Source organism: Ornithorhynchus anatinus, chromosome 7, assembly GCF_004115215.2.
Source record: "Ornithorhynchus anatinus isolate Pmale09 chromosome 7, mOrnAna1.pri.v4, whole genome shotgun sequence".
In the NCBI taxonomy this organism is placed as follows: domain Eukaryota; kingdom Metazoa; phylum Chordata; class Mammalia; order Monotremata; family Ornithorhynchidae; genus Ornithorhynchus; species Ornithorhynchus anatinus.
In genome coordinates, this window is record NC_041734.1 from 22,379,815 (window position 1) to 22,399,201 (window position 19,387).

Sequence of the window (19,387 nt, forward strand, 5' to 3'; positions counted from 1 at the left end):
GAGAGTCATCTCGTCCCCCCTTTCTTGGTGCATGGAACTCCTGGCCTGGGATTCCGGATGCCTGGTTTCTAGTCTTGACTCCAAGTTGTGATAGTGGGAAACACCCTCCACTCCTCTGGATATCAACCAATTGGTGGTATTTATTGAGCACTTACTTTGTGCAAAGCACTGAAATAGGTGCTTGGGAGAATACAGTAGAGTAGGTAAACAAAATCCCTGCCCAGAAGGAATTTACAGACTAGAGGGCTAATCTTTCTCCTGAAAAAGGGCTTAATGAAAATTCTACATTAAGGACTGTGAGATCCTTGGATGAACCATATCTTGAAAATGATATTTTTCATCAGAAATCTAGTAGTTCCCCCTTCACAGCCAGTAGATTCTCCCCTTCTTCAAATCCCTACTAGGATCGCATCTCCCATTTTCCCTGCCTGATACCTCCTCTCCCCACCCGATTTCCTCACCTTCTCGTTCCTTATGCACTGGGGTCTTCACCCCCTAAGCACTTAGCTTCCCCCGACTCACCCGAGCCCCCCAAGCACGTCATTATAGGAAGCGCTTCCCCTTCCCGGTGTTTGAACTCTGTTCTACTCTCCCAAGTGCCCAGTACAGTGCTCTGAATACGCGTCCGCTAAATTTGATTGATTGAAGTCAGGTGACGCGGTGATAAAAACTTGGGATCTTCTAAGCATCAGAGTTTCAGTTAATAATCGTCGGCAAGGTGACTTGCATAGGTGATTTGATTTCCCTCCCAGAGAGTTAGAAATTCCCCCCAGGTTCCATTTGATCGAACAAGAAGGGGAAGGTTCCGTCACCCGGGGCAGGAGGGAAAATAGGACATCAGTCAAACCATTCGGTCACTCAGTAGCATTTTTTGAGGGCCCTCTGTTTGGAGAGCACCATACTCTGTACTTGGGAGAGGACAGTTAGTAGGCACCATCACCACCCTGCCCTCAAGGACTGTGCAATTTAGATGAGAAAGCCAACTCTTCTGAAGATTTATTGATCGTACTTTAGAGTAACAATGCGCCCATCAGAAAGCCATTTACTCTGGATGAGGAATGTGATTTGCAGGGATTGAAGGACTGTTTCTTAGTAACTGCATTTTTATGTGCTTTAGAGAGTGGCCTGCTCCTTCTTCCAGCCATAAATGAGAGGTTCTGCAGCTCACAAAAGAGAAAGGGAGGGAATGCAGAACTAGTGAATGAAGGAGAACTATTCTTTGCCTGACAAAAGATCTCCTCAACAGAAAAATGTACCCCCACCTGTTAACCACTACATGGTTGCCAGCTAGTTTCCAGAGGGAAGGTTGGATTCTCTTGGGCTGCCATTTACTGCTTTTGGTGGCCAAATGTTCAGGATCTAACTTATTTTAATCTGGTCGAAATCACACATCTCATGTTTTCTTTGTAGAAAAGTTGGGCAGCAGTTGTTCTGCTGTGACATATGTCCGTGTATTTAATCTATAAAAGGAATGAAATTAGAATCAGTTCTTACATTTTTTTTCCCTTTGAGCAACCAATCATTATGCTTTTGTGGTGAATACCAAGTAGAGGCTATTTTATTAAAGATGTGAAATATTGAATTTGGTGGTAAGTACTCAGTGGAAAGAGCACGGGCTTTGGAGTCAGAGGTCATGGGTTCGAATCCTAGCTCTGCCACTTGGCAGCTGTGTGACTGTGGGCAAGTCACTTCCCTTCTCTGAGCCTTCAGTTACCTCATCTGTAAAATGGGAATTAAGACTGTGAGCCCCACGTGGGACAACCTTATTCCCCTGTGTCTACCCCAGCGCTTAGAACAGTGCTCTGCACATAGTAAGCGCTTAACAAATACCAACATTATTATAGAGAAGCAGTGTAGCTCAGTGGAAGGAGCCCGGGCTTGGAAGTCAGAGGTCATGGGTTTGAATCCCGGCTCTGCCACTTGGCAGCTGTGTGACTGTGGACAAGTCACTTAACTTCTCTGTGCCTCAGTTACCTCATCTGTAAAATGGGGATTAACTGTGAGCCTCACGTGGGATGACCTGATTACCCTGTATCTACCCCAGCGCTTAGAACAGTGCTCTGCACATAGTAAGCGCTTAACAAATACCAACATTATTATTATTATTAAAGTCTGATTATTAGCCAGTAGGTGCTCAAATCATCACCCTGAATCTAAAGAAGCAGTATGGCCTAGAGGATAGAGCACGTGCCTGGGGGTCAGGAAAACTTGGGTTCTAATCCCGGCTCTGCCACATGTCTGCTCTGCGACCTAGGGCCCACTGTGCTAAGTTACCTCATCTGTAAAATGAGGAGTAAGATTGTGAGCCCTACATGGGACAGGGACTGTGTCCAACCTGATTAGCTTGCATCTACCCCAGTGCTTAGTACAGTGCTTGGCACATCATAATAATAATATTATGGGAAGCAGCGTGGCTCAGTGGAAAGAGCCTGGGCTTCAAAGTCAGAGGTCATGGGTTCGACTCCTGGCTCTGCCACTTGTCAGCTGTGTGACTGAAGGCAAGTCACTTAACTTCTCTGTGCTTCAGTTACCTCATCTGTAAAATGGGGATTAACTGTGAGCCTCACGTGGGACAGCCTGATTACCCTGTATCTCCCCCAGTGCTTAGAACAGTGCTCTGCACATAGTAAGTGCTTAACAAATACCAACATTATTATTATTATTATTATAGTAATAATTGTTATTTGTTAAGCACTTACTATGTGCCAGGCACTGTACCAAGTGCTGGGTGGTTACAAGCAAATTGTCCTATGTGGAGCTCACAGTCTCAACCTCCGTTTTACAGACGAGGTAACTGAGGTTAAAGAGAAGTAAAGTGACTTACCCAAGGTCATACAGCAGACAAGTGGTGGAGCTGGGATTAGAACCTATGATCATCTTACTCCCAGGCTTGTGCTCTATCCACTGCGCAGTGCCGCGTAACAAATACCATGGGGGGGGGGGGGGGGGAATTAGCGGCACTGAAGAAAAGGGACAGGTTAAATTGGAGTTTAATTAAATTTTTCAACTTGTCCTGTAATTGGGAACCAGGTGGTACTGAAGTTATTTTGTACATGGACTGTAAGTTGACTGTGAATGTTGACAAACAAACGATCCTTGAATTTTGAATTTATGTTAATTTGATAGCTGTTTTAAATTCCACTGTGGCTATTTGAGAAGCAGCAGGGCCTAGTAGAGAACACAAAGGAGACCCGGGTTCTAATCCCAGCTCTACCACCTGCCTGCTGTGAGACCTAGGCAAGTCACTTCACTTCTCTTTACCTCAGATCCCTCATCCTATAAAATGAGGATAAAATACCTGTTCTCCCTCCCCCTTAGACTGTGAGGCCCATATAGGGCAGGGACTGGGTCTGAATTTATTGTATTGTATCCATGCCAGGGTAGCTATATACTAAGCCCTTAAGAAATACCACTGTTATTATTATCGTCATCATCACTCTAGCCTTATAAGAAGGTACTCTCAGAAAAGTTCCTTCTGCTTCTTAGAACTATAGAGAGAGGAGTTCGTAAGTAGATTAGGCAGTACATCTAAATTGCTGTCATCTCCCCTGATTTTACAATGAGATCATTCTCTACTCATCACCGTCCCCCTCTCTCTTCTTTCAGGTGATAGAAGGAAAACTGGCTCCTTTCTTGGGGAAGGTCATTAAATTTGCCACCTCCCACGTGTATAGCTGCAGCCTCTGTAGCCAAAAAGGATTCATCTGTGAGATCTGTAACAACGGAGAGATCCTCTACCCCTTTGAAGATATTTCTACAAGCAGGTACGGAATACTTTGTCTCCTAAAGCGACGGCCACATGTTTCAGATCACAGTCAATCCCATTTCCCTGGGACGGCGAGATTCCCAGAGACATAATGGGCAAGTGAGCACGATGTAGACGGGAGACTGATACACTGCTTTTAGCTTAAGTAAAATTGCCATTCCACCTTGGATTTTGGAGTTCAGCTCCAACTTCTGAATGGCTTGGTGGATAAAGCGCAGGCCTAGGAGTCGGGAGGTCATGGGTTCTAATCCCGGCTTCACTGCTTGTCTGCTGTGTGATCTTGGGCAAGTCACCTCATTTCTCTGGGCATTCAGTCACCTCATCTGTAAAATGGGGAGACCGTGAGCCCAATGTGGGACCGGGACTGTGTCCAACCTGATTAGCTTGTATCTGCCCCAGTGCTTAGAACAGTGATTGACACATAGCAAGCGCTTAACAAATACCATCACTGTTATTCATTCTCAGTCCTCCAAGGCTCCATCCAGAATAAGGAGCCAGAGCTCTGGCTTTTAGAAAACAGAAGGTCACCTGACCACTTTGGAGTAATGAAAAGAAAGTCCCAATCTTTCCAGGCCCCAGTGAGAGGCCTGCAGTAACAGGGAGTCTGCTGTTGGACAGACTCAAGCCAGAAAAATGACCATTTATTGAGTGCTTGCCGTGGACAGACACCGTACTAAGCGCTCTGGGAGAGTACGATATGTAAGGACTTTGTTTCCCAAGAGCTGGATCTGTTGGACTGAGAGCCACAACATCGTTATTGTGATTTCTGGTTATTTTTAACCGCTTAGTGTATGCAAACCATTGTACGAAGCACTAAGGCCAGGTCCCAGGGTAATAATATAGATGAGTTTTCTGATGCCAGAATGTGGGGTGGCCCATGGGGCATTCAGCATAGTCTGCTGGGACTCAGCTGCCGACCTGGGTATCGAGTAATGTGGACTGAAGCATGGAGATGAAATCACACAGCTGGCTGCTTTGCTCCAAATTCCTAGAAAATGGGATGGGAAGGGAGAGGTGATGCACCGTCATTTTCTTCTCAGCTGACTCTAGACACCTTTTGCTCCCAGGAGAGCTTAGGTTTAAGTCGGAAACAATGGGGCCTCGGGATACCCTACGGGGAAAGCCAAACACAAACATAATAAGAAACCAACCTCAAACAAAATCAGAAGCATCAGCTGGCCACAACCAGCCAATCACCCGACTCATTTTCCAGTCATTTTGGTGGGAGAGCTGCAGGGGGCTGGTGGAGCTGCTCCAGGGTGGGTGTCCTCAAGGCCCAGTTCGGGAGGCAGCTGGTATCACTATCCAGTTCTTTCCAAGACACCTTGTAGGGGACGATCTCTTCCTTCCTGGGGACCAGAAAGCCACTCTCCTAAGCAGCTCCAGCTGGTGAATGTGAAGCCCTTTGGGCTGCCATTTAGCTGGAGTGAACACTCACCGGAATTGTAGCGGTTGGTAATAGAGAAAAGTCATCTGAATGGCTGAAACTGTGGGAGGCAGTGTGGCCTAGTGGAAAGAACAGAAGGACTAGCATGGCCTAGTGGAGAGAGCACAGGCCAGGGGTGAGAAGGACCTGGGTTCTAATCCCGCCTCTGCCAGTTGCAAGCTGTATGAACTTGAGCTCATGAACTTAACTTTTCTGTGCCTCAGTTTCCTCAACTGTGAATGAGGATCCTTTCATTCATTCAGTCCTGTTTAAATGCTTATTGTGTGCAGAGCACTGTACTAAGAGAGTACAATACAACAGTAAAGAGTGACAATCCATACCCACAACGAACTCCTTCCTACTCAGACTGTGAGCTTCAAGCAGGACAGTGCTTAGCACATAATAAGCGCTTAAGAAACACCATCATCATCATCATCAGGGACTACGTCTGACCTAGTTAACTTGTCCCTATCCCAGCACCTAAAAAAGTATTCGGCAAAGAGTAAGTGCTCAACAAATACCATCTAAAAAAAAATCCAAAAAACAATTAGGAGACCTGGGTTCTAATACCACCCTGACGAGTTACCTGCTGTGTAGCCTCAGACAAGTCACTGAACTCTTCTTTACCTCAGTTTCCTTAATTGTAAAATGGAGATAAAATGATCTGTTCTCTCTCTACAGTGGCCCCATGTGGCATAGTGATTATGGCTGATCTCATATTATGTCTACCCCTGCTCTGTAGTGCCTAGCAAGTCTTTAAAGAATATCAAAATGTTTATTCTGTTATTGTTGGAAAGAATGCTCTTGTAGAGTAGACGTAAGTCAATCGATCAGTCACTCGATCAGTCAGTGGTATTTACTAAGCACTTGTGTGCAGAGCATCACACTAAGCACTTGGAGAGTACTTCACGATAGAGTTGGTGGATACAATCACTGCCCACAAGGAGCTTACAGTCTAGAGGGCAAGACAGACAATAATATAAATTACAAATGGAGAAAATGGCGGACTACAAGGATAAGTACATAAATTCATTGGGGCTGGTCGGGGGGTGAGGACTAAGAGTACTTGAAGGGTGCACCCCCAAATCCATAGATGATGCAGAGGGGAGGGCGAATAGGGTGGGCAAGTGAGGAGTTAGTCGGGGAAGGTCTGTTGGAGGAGATGTGATCTTAGCAGGGCTTTGAGTGTAAGGAGATTGGTGCTCTGTCAGATGGGAAAGGGAAGGAAGTGAGGATGTGGGCAAGGGGTAGGTGGTGAAACTGATGAGGTCAAGTTACCGTGAGTAGGTTGGCCTTGGAGGAGCAAAACATGGAGGGCTGGGTTGTAGTAGGAGAGCAGTGGCTGATGGAGTGCCTTAAGCCGGTGGTAAGGAGTTTCCATGATGGGGAGATGGATGGTCATCCAGAGAAGGCTTTTGAGGAGTAAGGGGCTGTGGACTGAACTAGAAAAATGATCCAGGCAGCAGAGTGAAGCGTAGTCTGGATATAAGAGATAGGAGGAAGGGAGGGCAGTGAGGAGGTCAGCGTGGTCGGCGCGATACGATAAGTACTTGGATCAGCGTGGTAGCCCTTGGGAGAAGAATGGGTGGATTCTAGAGGTGCAGTCAAAGTAAAATTGATCAGTTTTGGTGACAGATTATGTCAAGGAAGTGGGTGTAGTTGGAGAATAGAAAAGGGACCCGGAATCGAGCCTGGGTATTCTCCCAGTTAGAAGGTGGGAGGCAGAAAAGGAGCCATCGAACGACACCGAGAAGAGGCAACGACCAGAGAGATAGTTGGAAAACTAGAAGAGGGTGTTGGTAAAACCAAGGTTAGATGATGTTTCCCAAAAAAGGGGGGTGGTCCACAGTGTCGAAGGCATCTAAGAGATAGAGGGGGAGAATTAGGATGGAGTTGAGGGCTGTTTCCATGGAGTTGAGGGGGCAGAAGCCAGATGGCAGGGAGAGAATGAGTGGAGAAGTGTAAACCACACACTGTAGGAGTTTGGACAGGAAAAGTTGGCAGGAGATGGAGAGAGATGGCATGATAACTGGAGGGAGCTGTGGGGCCAGGAGAGGCAGTTCATCGCATGAAATCCTGCTGGGAAGGATGGAGAGGGGGTGGGACTGGAGAACTGCAAGGGAAATTTTAAGGAGATCACTCCTAAAGGTTTCAGTTCTATCGGAAAAATAGGTGGCAAGGCCATTAGGGACAGAGGATGGGAAAGATGGGGGGACAAGGCACCCTGTGACCCTGTCCCTAATGATCCATTCCTTCTGTTCCGTATTCTTGTCCATCTTCTCCTGGAAACCTGCAACCAGTCGTTCTGCCGGGTCCCCTGTTTCTTGGCCATAGTGGACTCTGACACATCCTCTAGATCTCGTAGGAGTCCCAGCCAACGTTCTGGCATCTGGATTTCCTAGCTGGACTGAGCCTCGGAATGGAACATACCCCTGGGTCTAATCTGGGTATCCTGGGGAGTTGCCTGAGTGCGATTTTCTCAGGGCAGGTAGAGTAGCCCGATTGGCCCTTTCCACCTGGTAGGAGGATGGATGGGTGATTGGGTAATATCATTTTTTTGCCCAGTAGTATTTGGTGAGCAGCTTCATGGATGGACCCAAGAAGAATGATCCTTGGTCCTAAACAGTCTCAAAAGGAAGGTCCCATCATATGGATAGCTGTTCTCAGGGAACGTGGCCGGCTGGGAGGATAATGGTGCTTTTTACAGAAATTGCCTCATCAGTAGACTACGACTGCTCAGAACTTGTAACGGAAAAAATATTGAGAAAATACCCAAGGTGTCAGTGGAAGGTCAGAGTACTAGATTGTAAGCTCCCTCTAGACTGTAAGATCAGAATGGGCGGAGAATGTGTCTGCTAATTCTCTTGTATCCTACTCTCCCAAGCACTCAGTACAGTTCTCTGCACCCTAGTAAGCGCTCAATAGATTGATACTACACAATAGGATGGAAATGGTCAACAGTCACTCCCTTGACGGGGTCATTTCTGTTCTCCCACCTCCCCATCCCCATTCTCACTTTACACTCCCTCCCTTGAGGGCTCTGTGACTCCTATAGATTTATCTGCCAGCTCTCTCACAGCAGTATCTTGCTAGCCCTGACCCCTCAATTCCTCTGCAATCTCACATTTCCTCTTGCCTCCAGGACATCTCCACATTCATTCAGTCAGTCAGTCATTCTTATTTATTGAGCATTTATTGGGTGCAGAGCACTGTACTAAGCCCTTGGAAAGGACAATACAGCAACAAATAGAGACAATCCCTGCCCACGGCGGACTCACAGTCTAGAAGGGGAGAGACAGGCATCAAAACAAGTAAACAGGCATCAGTAGCATTGATATAAATAAATAGAATAATGGATATACACACACCATTAATATAAATAAATAGAATTATAAATATGTGCATATATACACAAGTGCTGCCGGTGGGGAGAAAGTGCCATGGGAGCGAGTTGGGAAGATGGGGTCAGGGAGCAGAGGACAAGGGCAGAGCTAAAGCACGCGCTTGAGGTGGACCAAATCGGCCCGATGTTTAGATTTCCAACAGCAACGCTGTGCGGCTCAAGCCCAAGAACAAAGGAGGCGGACCGTGTAGGTGATCCAAGGCTGGGGGTTAGTAGTACGAGATCGAAGGGGTAGGGAAGCGAGTGAGTTGAGTTCAGTAGTGAGGGTGGTGTTGAGAGCGACTATTTTGTCATCAAGGGAGGGTTGTTTGTGTATGGAGGCATGATGAGTTGAGAAAATCGGATGGGGTCAAAAGATCGGAAGTCTTTGTGGGGGAATACAACAGATTTACCGGGAGGAGGTGTAGGGGAGAGGAGGCAGGTGAGGAGATTGTGATCAGATAGAGGGATTTCAGAGTTGGTGAGGGTAGAGATTGTGCAGGAGATTGTGGGTAGAAATGATGAGAGATGGTAAGATGGAGTGTGTGTCCAAGTTGATGAGTGGGTGAGTTGGGGTGCAGCAGGAGGTCAGCGGAGTTGAGGAGTGATAGTAGGCAGTCAGCAGGAAGGTCATTAGGAACATCTATGTGGTTATTGAAGTTCCCAAGGATCAATGCGGGCATAGAGAGAGAAGGAATGTGAGAAAGGGATCAAAATGGTTAAAGAAGTTGGAGGTGGGACCTGGGGGGCAGTAGATGACAGTGACTAGAATATGGAGTGGGTGGTAGAAGCGGATGATATGGGCTTCAAAGGAAGGGAAAGAAAGGGATGTGGGAGGTGGAATGGTGCAAAAGCAACCTTGGGGCCGATACCTCCTCCTTTCCCAGTGAGTCTAGGGGAATGGGAGAAGATGAGACCCCCTCTGGACAGAACAGAAGGGGAGGCTCTATCATCTGAGGAGAGCCAAGTTTCAGTGATGGCGAGGAGGAGGAGCGGCTGAGTCAGGAACAGGTCAGAGCCAAGTTCCAGCAATGGCGAGGAGGAGTGGCTGATTCAGGAACAGATCAAGAATGAAGGGAAGCTTCCCCATGATGGAGCAGGCCACTCTTGGCTGAAGGTGTGCCGGGGGTGGTCGTCGGGGCGGGGACAGGGGGTTTGGATGGGAGTGGGTTGACGGATGGCTCTGAGACAGGATTCCAGGAAGGGAGGTGGGGAGGGGAAGATGGGTGGGAGTGGTGCGACGGGAGGGGAGGACCGGGATAGGCTGACAGGAGTGAAGGTGGAGGGGGATTGAAGGGTCCTGGTGGGTTCTGTGAGTTAAACGACAACAATAACAACTTAATCCGGTGAGGCCCAGAGGAGATGGTTGAATTGTCCTTGGGTCCTTGAGAGTGAAGAGACCAGGGACTAGGAGAGATGGTTGAATTGTCCTTTGGGAGTTAATTGTCGATTGCCTTGAGAGTGAAGAGTCCAGTGTTTAGGGGAACCCTGAGGAGATGGTTGAATTGTCTGGAAGTGAAGAGGGAATCCGGGCCTTTGTCATCTGGGGGTTAGGCCACCACACCCTGATCCGACTGCAGGGAAAGAGAGAAGGTGAAGAAAATGCGTTTCTCGGCTGCGGTTCGGGGCATGAAGTATCCTATAGTCCTGGTGGGCGAGCACAGGGTAGGCAGGGATTCCGATGGCTGATGACCTAGTCAAGCTAAGGCCCCTCGGAGTAGAGATCTCGGCATCCTCGGGCAGGTCTCTATCCCGGGCGACGGTCGGTCGCTGGTCCCGCCGGTTTGTGTCCCCTGGCCTATGATTCCCCAAGCAAAGGATGTATAAAGTTGAATTCTTCTTCCTTTCATTTATTCATTCATTCAATCCTATTCCATGAGCGCTTACTATGTGCAGAGCACTGTACTAAGCTCTTTCCATAACGACTCCTCCGTCAAACTTGGTCATCATAGTTGACAGCACCACCTTCCTCCCTGTGTTGCTAAAAACAGAAGCCTGTCTGGGCACAAGCTTGGTGCTCCCCATCAGCCTCCTCTCTGGTCTCTGCGAACATCTTCTCCCCTTTCCAGATCATACTTGACTCGGCAGCCCAGATCCTCTTTTGAAAAGGAGGTTCTGCACACATCTCTCTGCTCTTGGAAAGCCTCCAGTGGTTACCCATTCGTCTTCACATCCAACAGAAATGCCTGACCACTGGTTTTGTGACACTCCGTCCTCTCTTGCCCGTCTGTTTCTTCTCGCACTGTACCTTGACTCCCACTGTTGCTTCCTCTCGAGCTCACCTCACTAGGTCTCATCCTCCTCTCCTGCCTTGCCCCCTCCGCCCCCCATTGCTGACACCATCCCTCCTGCCTGTAACTCCCTCCACCTTCAGATATGCCGGGAGGAGGGCTAAGGGATTCTCTAGGGTCCGCAACAACGAGAAGTAAGGGATTCAAATGGGAAGAAGGAAAGTAATAATAATAAAGAAAAATAATGATATTCATTAAGCACTGTCCTAACCGCTGGGGTAGATACAAGCTAATCAGGTTGGACACAGTCCACGTCCCACATGGGGCTCAGTCTTCATACCCGTTTTATAGCTGAGGTAACTGTAACACAGAGAAGTGAAGCGATCTGCCCAAGGTCACCCAGCAGGCAAGTGGAAGAGCCGGAATTAGAACCCAGGTCCTCCTGACTCCCAGGCCCGGGCTCTGTCCACTAGGCCATGCTGCTTCCCGTGAGTATGGAAGAAGCCAGGTTTCATTTGTACTGGCCCCGGCAGTTCGGGGCACCACGACCAGACTGCTGAGCCAGAGTCGCAGCGCCCTTCCTCAGAGCCCCAGAACCTCACAGAAAGGGAAGAGAGCCATCCCGGGATAGTCTCGCCTTAGTCCCGTCCAGAGGGATTTCTCCGACTGTACACAGCTCAGCTGTCCCCCCAGCTGAGAAGGAACAGTGCAGGGCCTGAGACGGCAGCCCCCTAAATAGGGGAGTTTCTGCCCCTCCGGGCCATTCATGCAAAGCAGAGCCGTGGCCGGAACGAACAGTACAGCTGCCGTACGCATTCAGCTTGGAAAGGAAGTTGATGCGGCTGCGACGGTGTAGTTTCTGAATCAAGGTCATGTCTGGGGTAGCACTGTACAGAGACAGGGCCCTCCATGGCGCACAAGACCCGCTTCCCTCCCAACAAACTGGCACCGTGAGAGGAGGTGGGAGCTCTCTCCACTTCCCTAGCCAACTGGACGCCTCCCCCCATCCCGCACGCACGCGTACACACAAACACACACCCTCCATCCAGTGGTTCTGCCGTTAACCAGTGAGCTGCTTCTGGCCCTGCATCTCCCAATAAACGGTCTTGCCCAAGGTGCCATGACGGTTCCCTCCCCTCACCCCCCAGTGCTGTGCTCTTGATGCTGTTTTTCCCAAATCCTCTAATAACCCTTACCATCTTGCCTTTCGTTCCCCAGAGCGTGCTGTAAGTACACTAAATAGACGGGGGTGTCCTTAAAAGGGGGTCAGTGCCACACGGGGAGATGGAACCGAAACAGCACTCTGCAGTGGTACAGATGGTCAGGGAGGAAGGAAAGGAGGTGGGGGATACAGGACGGGGTAGGGAGGAAGCTTAACAGCTCGGAGGTGTGGTTTACTTCATTTGTTCACTCAGTCGTAACCCTCTGGGGTATACTGTGTGCAGAGCCCTGTGCTCAGTTCTGGGGAAGGAACAGTGAGGGTAATCCAGGCCTAGCCCTGCCCCGTGGGGGATGGAGGAGTGTGTGTGTGCTTGGGGAGGAGAGGAGGGGTCCTTGACTTCTCAAACCGCACATCTGTACCTCTCCCTGGAATCCCCACGAGTAGTGAGATAAGGGAGAAGGGAAATGCGGGGGAGATCTTTTCCAGGAGTTTAGCACTCCGAATGTCCGTTTTGCAGTATGTCGGACTTTATCGTTAATGACCGTCTGAAGGATCGTTTCGACTCTAGAGGAAATAAATTATGCCCTCAGGTTGATTTGTTGGAGACTTTATTTGCTCCCATCATCAGCACTTATTATGTGCCAAGCACTGTATTAAGTGTTGAGGTAAATGCAAGATAATCAGGTCAGAAACAGTCCCTGCCTCACGTGGGGCTCACAGTCCAAACGGGAGGGAGACCGGGTTACTGAATCCCCATTTTACAGATGAGGTAACTGAGGCACAGAGCAGAAAAGTGACTTACTTTTACAGAAAAGGTCACGCAGCAGCAAGTTAGCAGACTGGGATTAGAAGCCAGGCCCCTGACTGCCAGGTTCTTCCCAAAGGGTCATGCGGCCATACCTGCCCTCTTTCTCCTTCTCCTCTTCCTCCTCCTCTGCCTGCCTCCACTCAGCTGCCCTGGACCTGGTCCTCACTTCAGGAGCAGTTCTCTCTTTTCGAGCACCCCCGGGGACCGCGGTAAGGACGCATGGAGCTGAACTGACCTCCACCCTCACACCATGAGGCTTCCCTGGCTTTGGGCCACCCGGCTCCACCTCGCCAGTGAGCACAGCTCAGCGCCCGGTCTTGGGGCCACTCTCAACCCCCGGCCCTTCTTGCTGATCGGTCCATCAATCAATCAGTCAGTGGTAGAGAAGCAGTCTGGCCTAGTGGAAAGAGCACTGGCCTGGGAGTCGGAGGACCAGGCTTCCAACCCCAGCTCCACTACTTGCCTGCTGCGTGACCTTGAGCAAGTCACTTAACTTCTGTGCCTCTGTCTGCTCATCTAGAAAATGGGGATTCAGTGCCTCTTCTCCCTCCTACTTAGAATGGGACCCCAAATGGGGCAGGGACTGTGTCCTACCTGATTATCTTGTATCTGCCCCAGCACTTAGTAGTCACTCATTCAGTCGTATTTATTGAGTGCCTGCTGCGTGCAGGGCATTGTACTCAGCGCTGGGGAAAGTACAACATGACAATAAACAGACACATTCCATGCCCACAATGAGCTTACAGTCTAGAGGGGGAGACAGACATTATTAGAAATAAATTACAGATATATACATAAATGCTATGGGGCTGGGAGGAGGGATGAATAAAGGTAGTCAGGGTGCAGTGGCTCAGTGGAAAGAGCCTGGGCTTCAGAGTCAGAGGTCGTGGGTTCAACTCCCGGCTCTGCCACTTGTCAGCTGTGTGACTGTGGGCAAGTCACTTAACTTCTCTGTGCCTCAGTTACCTCATCTGTAAAATGGGGATTAACTGTGAGCCTCACGTGGGACAACCTGATTAACCTGTATCTACCCCGGCGCTTAGAACAGTGCTCTGCACATAATAAGTGCTTAACAAATACCAACATTATTATTATTATTATTACAGAGAATTGCACTGAACGCTTGGGAGAGTAAAATACAACAGAAGTAGCAGACATGCTCCCTGCTCATAAGGAGCTTACGGTCTAGGGGAGCTTGCCTAACACATAAAAAGCTCTTAACAAATGCCAGAGATAATATCACTGCTATTCTTTATTGAGCTGAGCACTGTTCTGGGCATTTGGGAGAGTACAGTACAACAGAGTGGGTAAATGCAGTCTCTGCCCTCAAGGAGCATACAATCTAGAGGTGGAGACAGATTGTAAAATATATTACAGTTGGGAGAAATAGTAGAGTGTAGGGTTATATGTACCCAAGTGGTGAGTATCGAAGTGCCTAAAGGGTACACAACTAAATGCATTGGTGACATAGAAGGGAGACAAGCAGGGGAAATAAAGTGTTAATTAAAGTCAGTCAAACAATCATATTTATTGACTGCTCACTATATGCAGAGCTCTGTAATAATAATAATATATATGCAGAGCCCTGTGATAATAATAATAATGTTGGTATTTGTTAAGCACTTACTATGTGCAGAGCACTGTTCTAAGCGCTGGGGAAGATATAGGGTAATGAGGTTGTCCCACATGAGGCTCACAATCTTCATCCCCATTATACAGATGAGGTCACTGAGGCCCAGAGAAGTGAAGTGACTTGCCCACAGTCACACAGCTGACAAGTGGCAGAGGCAGGATTCGAACCCATGACCTCTGACTCCATTTGGAAGAGTACAGAACACCAGAATTAGCAGACACGTTCCTTGCCCATAATGAGCTTACAGTCTAGAAGGGGAGACAGACATCAATATGAATCAATAAGTAATTTGTAATATATAATTTAAAGTTAAGTACATACGTGCTGTAGGGTGGGGCGAATAATAGCTTTGGTATTTGTTAAGCATTTACTGTGTGCAGAGCACTGTTCTAACCGCTGGGGTAGATACAGGGTAATCAGGTCGTCCCACGTGAGGCTCGCAGTTAATCCCCATTTTACAGATGAGGTAACGGAGGCACAGAGAAGTTAAGTGACTTGCCCACAGTCACACAGCTGACAAGTGGCAGAGCCGGGAGGCGAACCCATGACCTCTGACTCCGAAGCCCAGGCTCTTTCCACTGAGCCACGCTGCTTCCAATATCAGATGTCCATGAGTCACAGATCCGACTGCCTAGACGCAGAAGGGAGAGGGAGCTGGAGGAAAGAGGGCTTAAATGGGGAAGATCTCTTGGAGAAGATGTGAGCTCTAATGCTTTGAAGAGGGAGAGCGGTGGCCTGGCGAATATGGAGGGGGAGAGAGTTCCAGACTAGGGGGAGGACGTGGGGAAGGGGAGATAGGCGAGATTGGAGCTGCGTAAGCTGGCGTTGGAGAAATAGAGTGTGTAAAGTAGGTGATGAGTGAGGTGAGGTAGGATGGAGCAAGCTGGCTGAGTGCTTTACAGGTCTTAGTCGGGAAAGACCCCTCACTACCAAAGTACTACTCTGCGACCTTGGACAAATCACTTCATTCCTCTTTGCCTCAGTTACCTCATCTGTAAAATGGGGATTGAGACTGTGTCCAACCCGATTTGCTTGTATCTACCTCAGAACTTAGTAGTGCCTGGTACCTAGCAAGCACTTACCGAATATCTCAATAATAATTATTATTATTATACTCTCCTATTTTTTTTATATGTCTCCCACAGAAGACTGTAAAGTCCTGGTGAGAAGGGATCGTGTTTACCAACTCTATTGTATTGTACTTTCCCAAGTACATAGTACAGTCAGTCGGTCAGTCGTATTTATTGAACGCTTACTGTGTGCAGAGGACTGTAGCAAGCGCTTGGGAGAGTACAGTGTAACAATATAGTAGATACGTTCCCTGGCCATAGCCAGTTTACAGTGTAGTACAGTAAGCAGTCAATAGATATATCATCGATTGATTGATGGCAGCCGTGCGGCGCTCTAATGTTGGACTGCCCCTCAGTCAAAAGTTACATTCCGTTGCGTCAGAAATCATCACCCAGGGTCAAGATTACCTGCTTCACTCCCGGAAAAACGAAGACAACTGCAGAGTGCTCTGGGGCAATAACCCAACAGCCCGTATGGAACGCAAATACCAAATGCTCAGTCCGACAGCCAAATCCAGATTGGTAGTGCTGAATGAACGAAGGGCTCCATGAAAATGAACACTGTTTCTAGCGAGGAAGCAGTTACTTGCGAGCAAGCAAGAGTTGAATCAATATCTCAATCAATTTATTAAACAGTGGTATTTACTGAGCACCCTCCCTGTGAAGAACAAAGTGCTAACCATCGGGGAACATTTAATAGGATTAGTATATGTGATAGATCTTACTCTCCCACAGAGATAGATACTTAAATAAATGACGTATGAAGGAAGTAATAGAGCATGTAAGAGATCAGTCAGGGGTATTTACTGAGCATTTACTAGGTGCAGAGCTCAGGTGAAAGGAGTTTACAGTCTGCAGGAAATATACTTTAAAGTACAGTGGGAGGGGATGAGTGCTGAAGTTGGGGGAATGTAACGTGAGGAAATTAGCAGTTATTCCGGGAAGGCTTTGTGGAGGAGATGTGATTTCAGAAAGACTTTATAGAGGGGCTTTTGGCTACGAAGGGAGAGGGAGTTCCAGTTTTTGAATGTCCAGGAGCTCAGTCCTCAGCACTTGGGAGAGCACAATAGAATAAACAGACATGATTCTGTCATTCACTTACTTATTGAACACTTACTGTGTGCAGAGCACCCTATTAAGCCTTTGGGAGAGGACAATACAACAGTAAACAGACACATTCCCTGCCCACAAGGAGCTTACAGTCTGTGGGGGGGAGGATGGAGGAGGCAGGGAAATCCTTACGGTCTAAAGGAGATTAGAAGGAAGTCACGGACCCTTAAATGAATTACAGTTTAGGAGGAAGTTATAGACCACCTAAGCGGCATGGAAAGGCTGAAGTGAGGTGGTATCAAGTGGGGAGATGTGAGTTGAATTGGTGAAGAGATGTGAGGTTGGGGAAAGCTGGGTGGGGGGAGTGAGGGATGTGAGGCCGTGAGTAAGAGACAGTGGGAGAGTCATAATGAGCAGGTTGGCTGGAAGGAACGAGAAGAGTAGGGAGTGTAGTGAAAGAAAATGGATAAATAGGAGGAAGAGAGGTGTCTAAGTGGCTTAGAGCCAATGGTCGGGAATTTCTGCTTCATATGGAGAGGAACGAATGACCATTCTCCCATGGTTTTTGAGGAGTGGGGAGATCCGTGTGGAACATCATTTAGAAAATTGATTTGGGCCGAATGAAGTATGAGCCAAGAGATCAGAGACCGATTGGCGATCAGGACACGGAGATTGCCCAGGAGAAGACAGTAACTGCTCTCATTCCCTTTGCGTGATGTATACTCTGGACTAATTATGAAAAATCTTCAGTTGAATAAGCTTAGCTCCGAATTTCTCAAAGATTCCCACCTAACAATTTCATGAGTATGAGTACTGAGCTCTGTGAGGTTTTACTGTAAAATAGATCGAGAAGGCTCCTCCCTCCCCCCCTCTTCCTCCACCCTGCTCGCGGCTCAGAAATCTACAGAAACTCCTGCCGGTTCCAAGGAAATTTCATATAACCTTAGTTTGACCAAATCCCATTGTCGTTTACCTTGCTGTCCGTCCCACCCCACCCCCGGGATAGAGGAGATGAGATATCTCTCCCCCATCTGTAGGCTAAAGAAGGGGACCCCTGCCCTAACCCCAGGATAGAAATAGTTGACAGCCCTCCCTACTGCTGGGGTATAGCTGGAGACCTCTGCCCCACCCCTGGAATAATAAATAATATTAATAATATGGTTTACTATGTGTCGAGCACTGTTCTAAGCGCTGGAGTAGATACTGGGTAATCAGGTTGTCCCACATGGGGCTCACAGTCTTAATCCGCATTTTACAGATGAGGTCACTGAGGCCAGAGAAGGCAAGTGACTTGCCCAGAGTCACACGGCTGATCAGTGGCAGAGCCGGGATTAGAACCCATGACCTCCGACTCCCAAGCCCAGGCTCTTTCCACTAAGCCACGCTGCTTTTCTGGATTAGAAGGGGATCCTACCCCACCCCACAGATAAGGATGGGGACCTTGCCCTTTTGGGGGGGGCCTCCGGTGGCCCTTGTGAAGCCCCATTCGGATGTAGAGAGTGAATACTGGGGTAAGCGGGCCACCGGTAGAGGCGGAGGAGCCCCAGGAATAGCTGAAGGGGAAAACCTCCTGGAAAGCGGAGGACACTGGCCCAGCCTTGCCTGGATGGGGTCCATGGGGGCCTGCCGTCAGTGCCCGTGGGGTCCTGCCCACTTTGGGGATGAGCCAAGGTCGGGCAGCAGCCAGGCAGGGAGGGAGGATGGGAGGGGAGGAAGGAGGAGGGCCCCAGGGAAGGAGGAGGAGGAGGAAGAAGGCCTGAGGGAGGAGGGACTGGGGCAGGAGGAAGAGGAGAGCTCAAAAGAGACAGAACAGTCGGGCAGAGGGCTTGGGGGACAGGGAGCAGGGCTGGGGCAGAAGAAGGAGGAGGGCAGAAGGGAAGAAGATGGGTGGCGGAAGGAGAGGCAGGAGGAGGAGGAAGAAAGCCAAGGCAGGAGGAGGACCTGGGGGAGGAGGAGGAGGAGGGCAGCCCCCCATGCCCCTGCCCCCCAGGAGCGTGCCCCTCCTGCTTCGGTCCTCGGCCAAGGCCGAGCCCGAGCGGGCAGCGACCCCTCCAAAGGGCTGGGCCCCCCGGGAGCCATGCTCAGGAAGGGCGAGGGGAAGGTGGGCCGAGGGTCCCGCAGGGGAATTCGGGGGGCCGCAAGTGGAGGCGGCAGGCGGGGAGAGGAAGGCCGTGGGGGCCACGGCAGTGTTTGCACGGGCCCGATTTCGGTCAACCCTTGTGCAAACAGAGCGAAGGCTGCAGGAAGCAGCGGCCTGGGCCGAGCACACTTGGGCGCTGGCGGGGGCGGCGGGCACATTCCTCCTGAGGAAAGAATTCCAGAGCAAACACAATCAGTGCACTTAATTAGCAGGTCTGTGGCCCTGGCCAGCACCGTCCAAATGCCCGGGTTGCCCCCTAGGGACCAGGGACCAGGGTTTGAGGGCACCTACCCTCACGCCAAGACTTCTTTCAAGGGAACGGGCGTTGAGTACTTACTGTGTGCTGAACCCTGTACTAAGTGCTTAGGAGTGTGCAGCAGAACAGAGTTGGTAGTCATTGTTCCAAGCCCACAGGGAACTTGCAGCCTAGAAGGGGTTAGATCTTGTCTATCTCGCCGCCGACCTCCGGCCCACATCCCAACTCTGGCCTGGAACGCCCTCCCTCTTCATATCCGACAGACATTCTATTTAGTTGCCATTGTTTTTACGAGATGTTCTTCCCCTTGACTCTATTTATTGCCATTGTTCTTGTCTGTCTCCCCCGATTAGGCTGTAAGCCCGTCAAACGGCAGGGACTGTCTCTATCTGTTGCCGACTTGTTCATTCCAAGCGCTTGGTACAGTGCTGTGCACATAGTAAGCACTCAATAAATACTATTG

At 49.2% G+C, this 19,387-nt stretch overlaps 1 protein-coding gene across 1 annotated transcript in view; it reads left to right on the forward strand.

Annotated features, from left to right (window-relative positions):
- PLEKHM3 (pleckstrin homology domain containing M3) overlaps positions 1-19,387 on the forward strand; it is a 115,076-nt gene that overhangs the window by 80,333 nt on the left and 15,356 nt on the right. Inside the window, exon 7 of the mRNA XM_029068936.2 lies at positions 3,607-3,764. Coding sequence (XP_028924769.1) covers positions 3,607-3,764 — 158 coding nt within the window. The remainder of the gene's footprint in view (positions 1-3,606; positions 3,765-19,387) is intronic.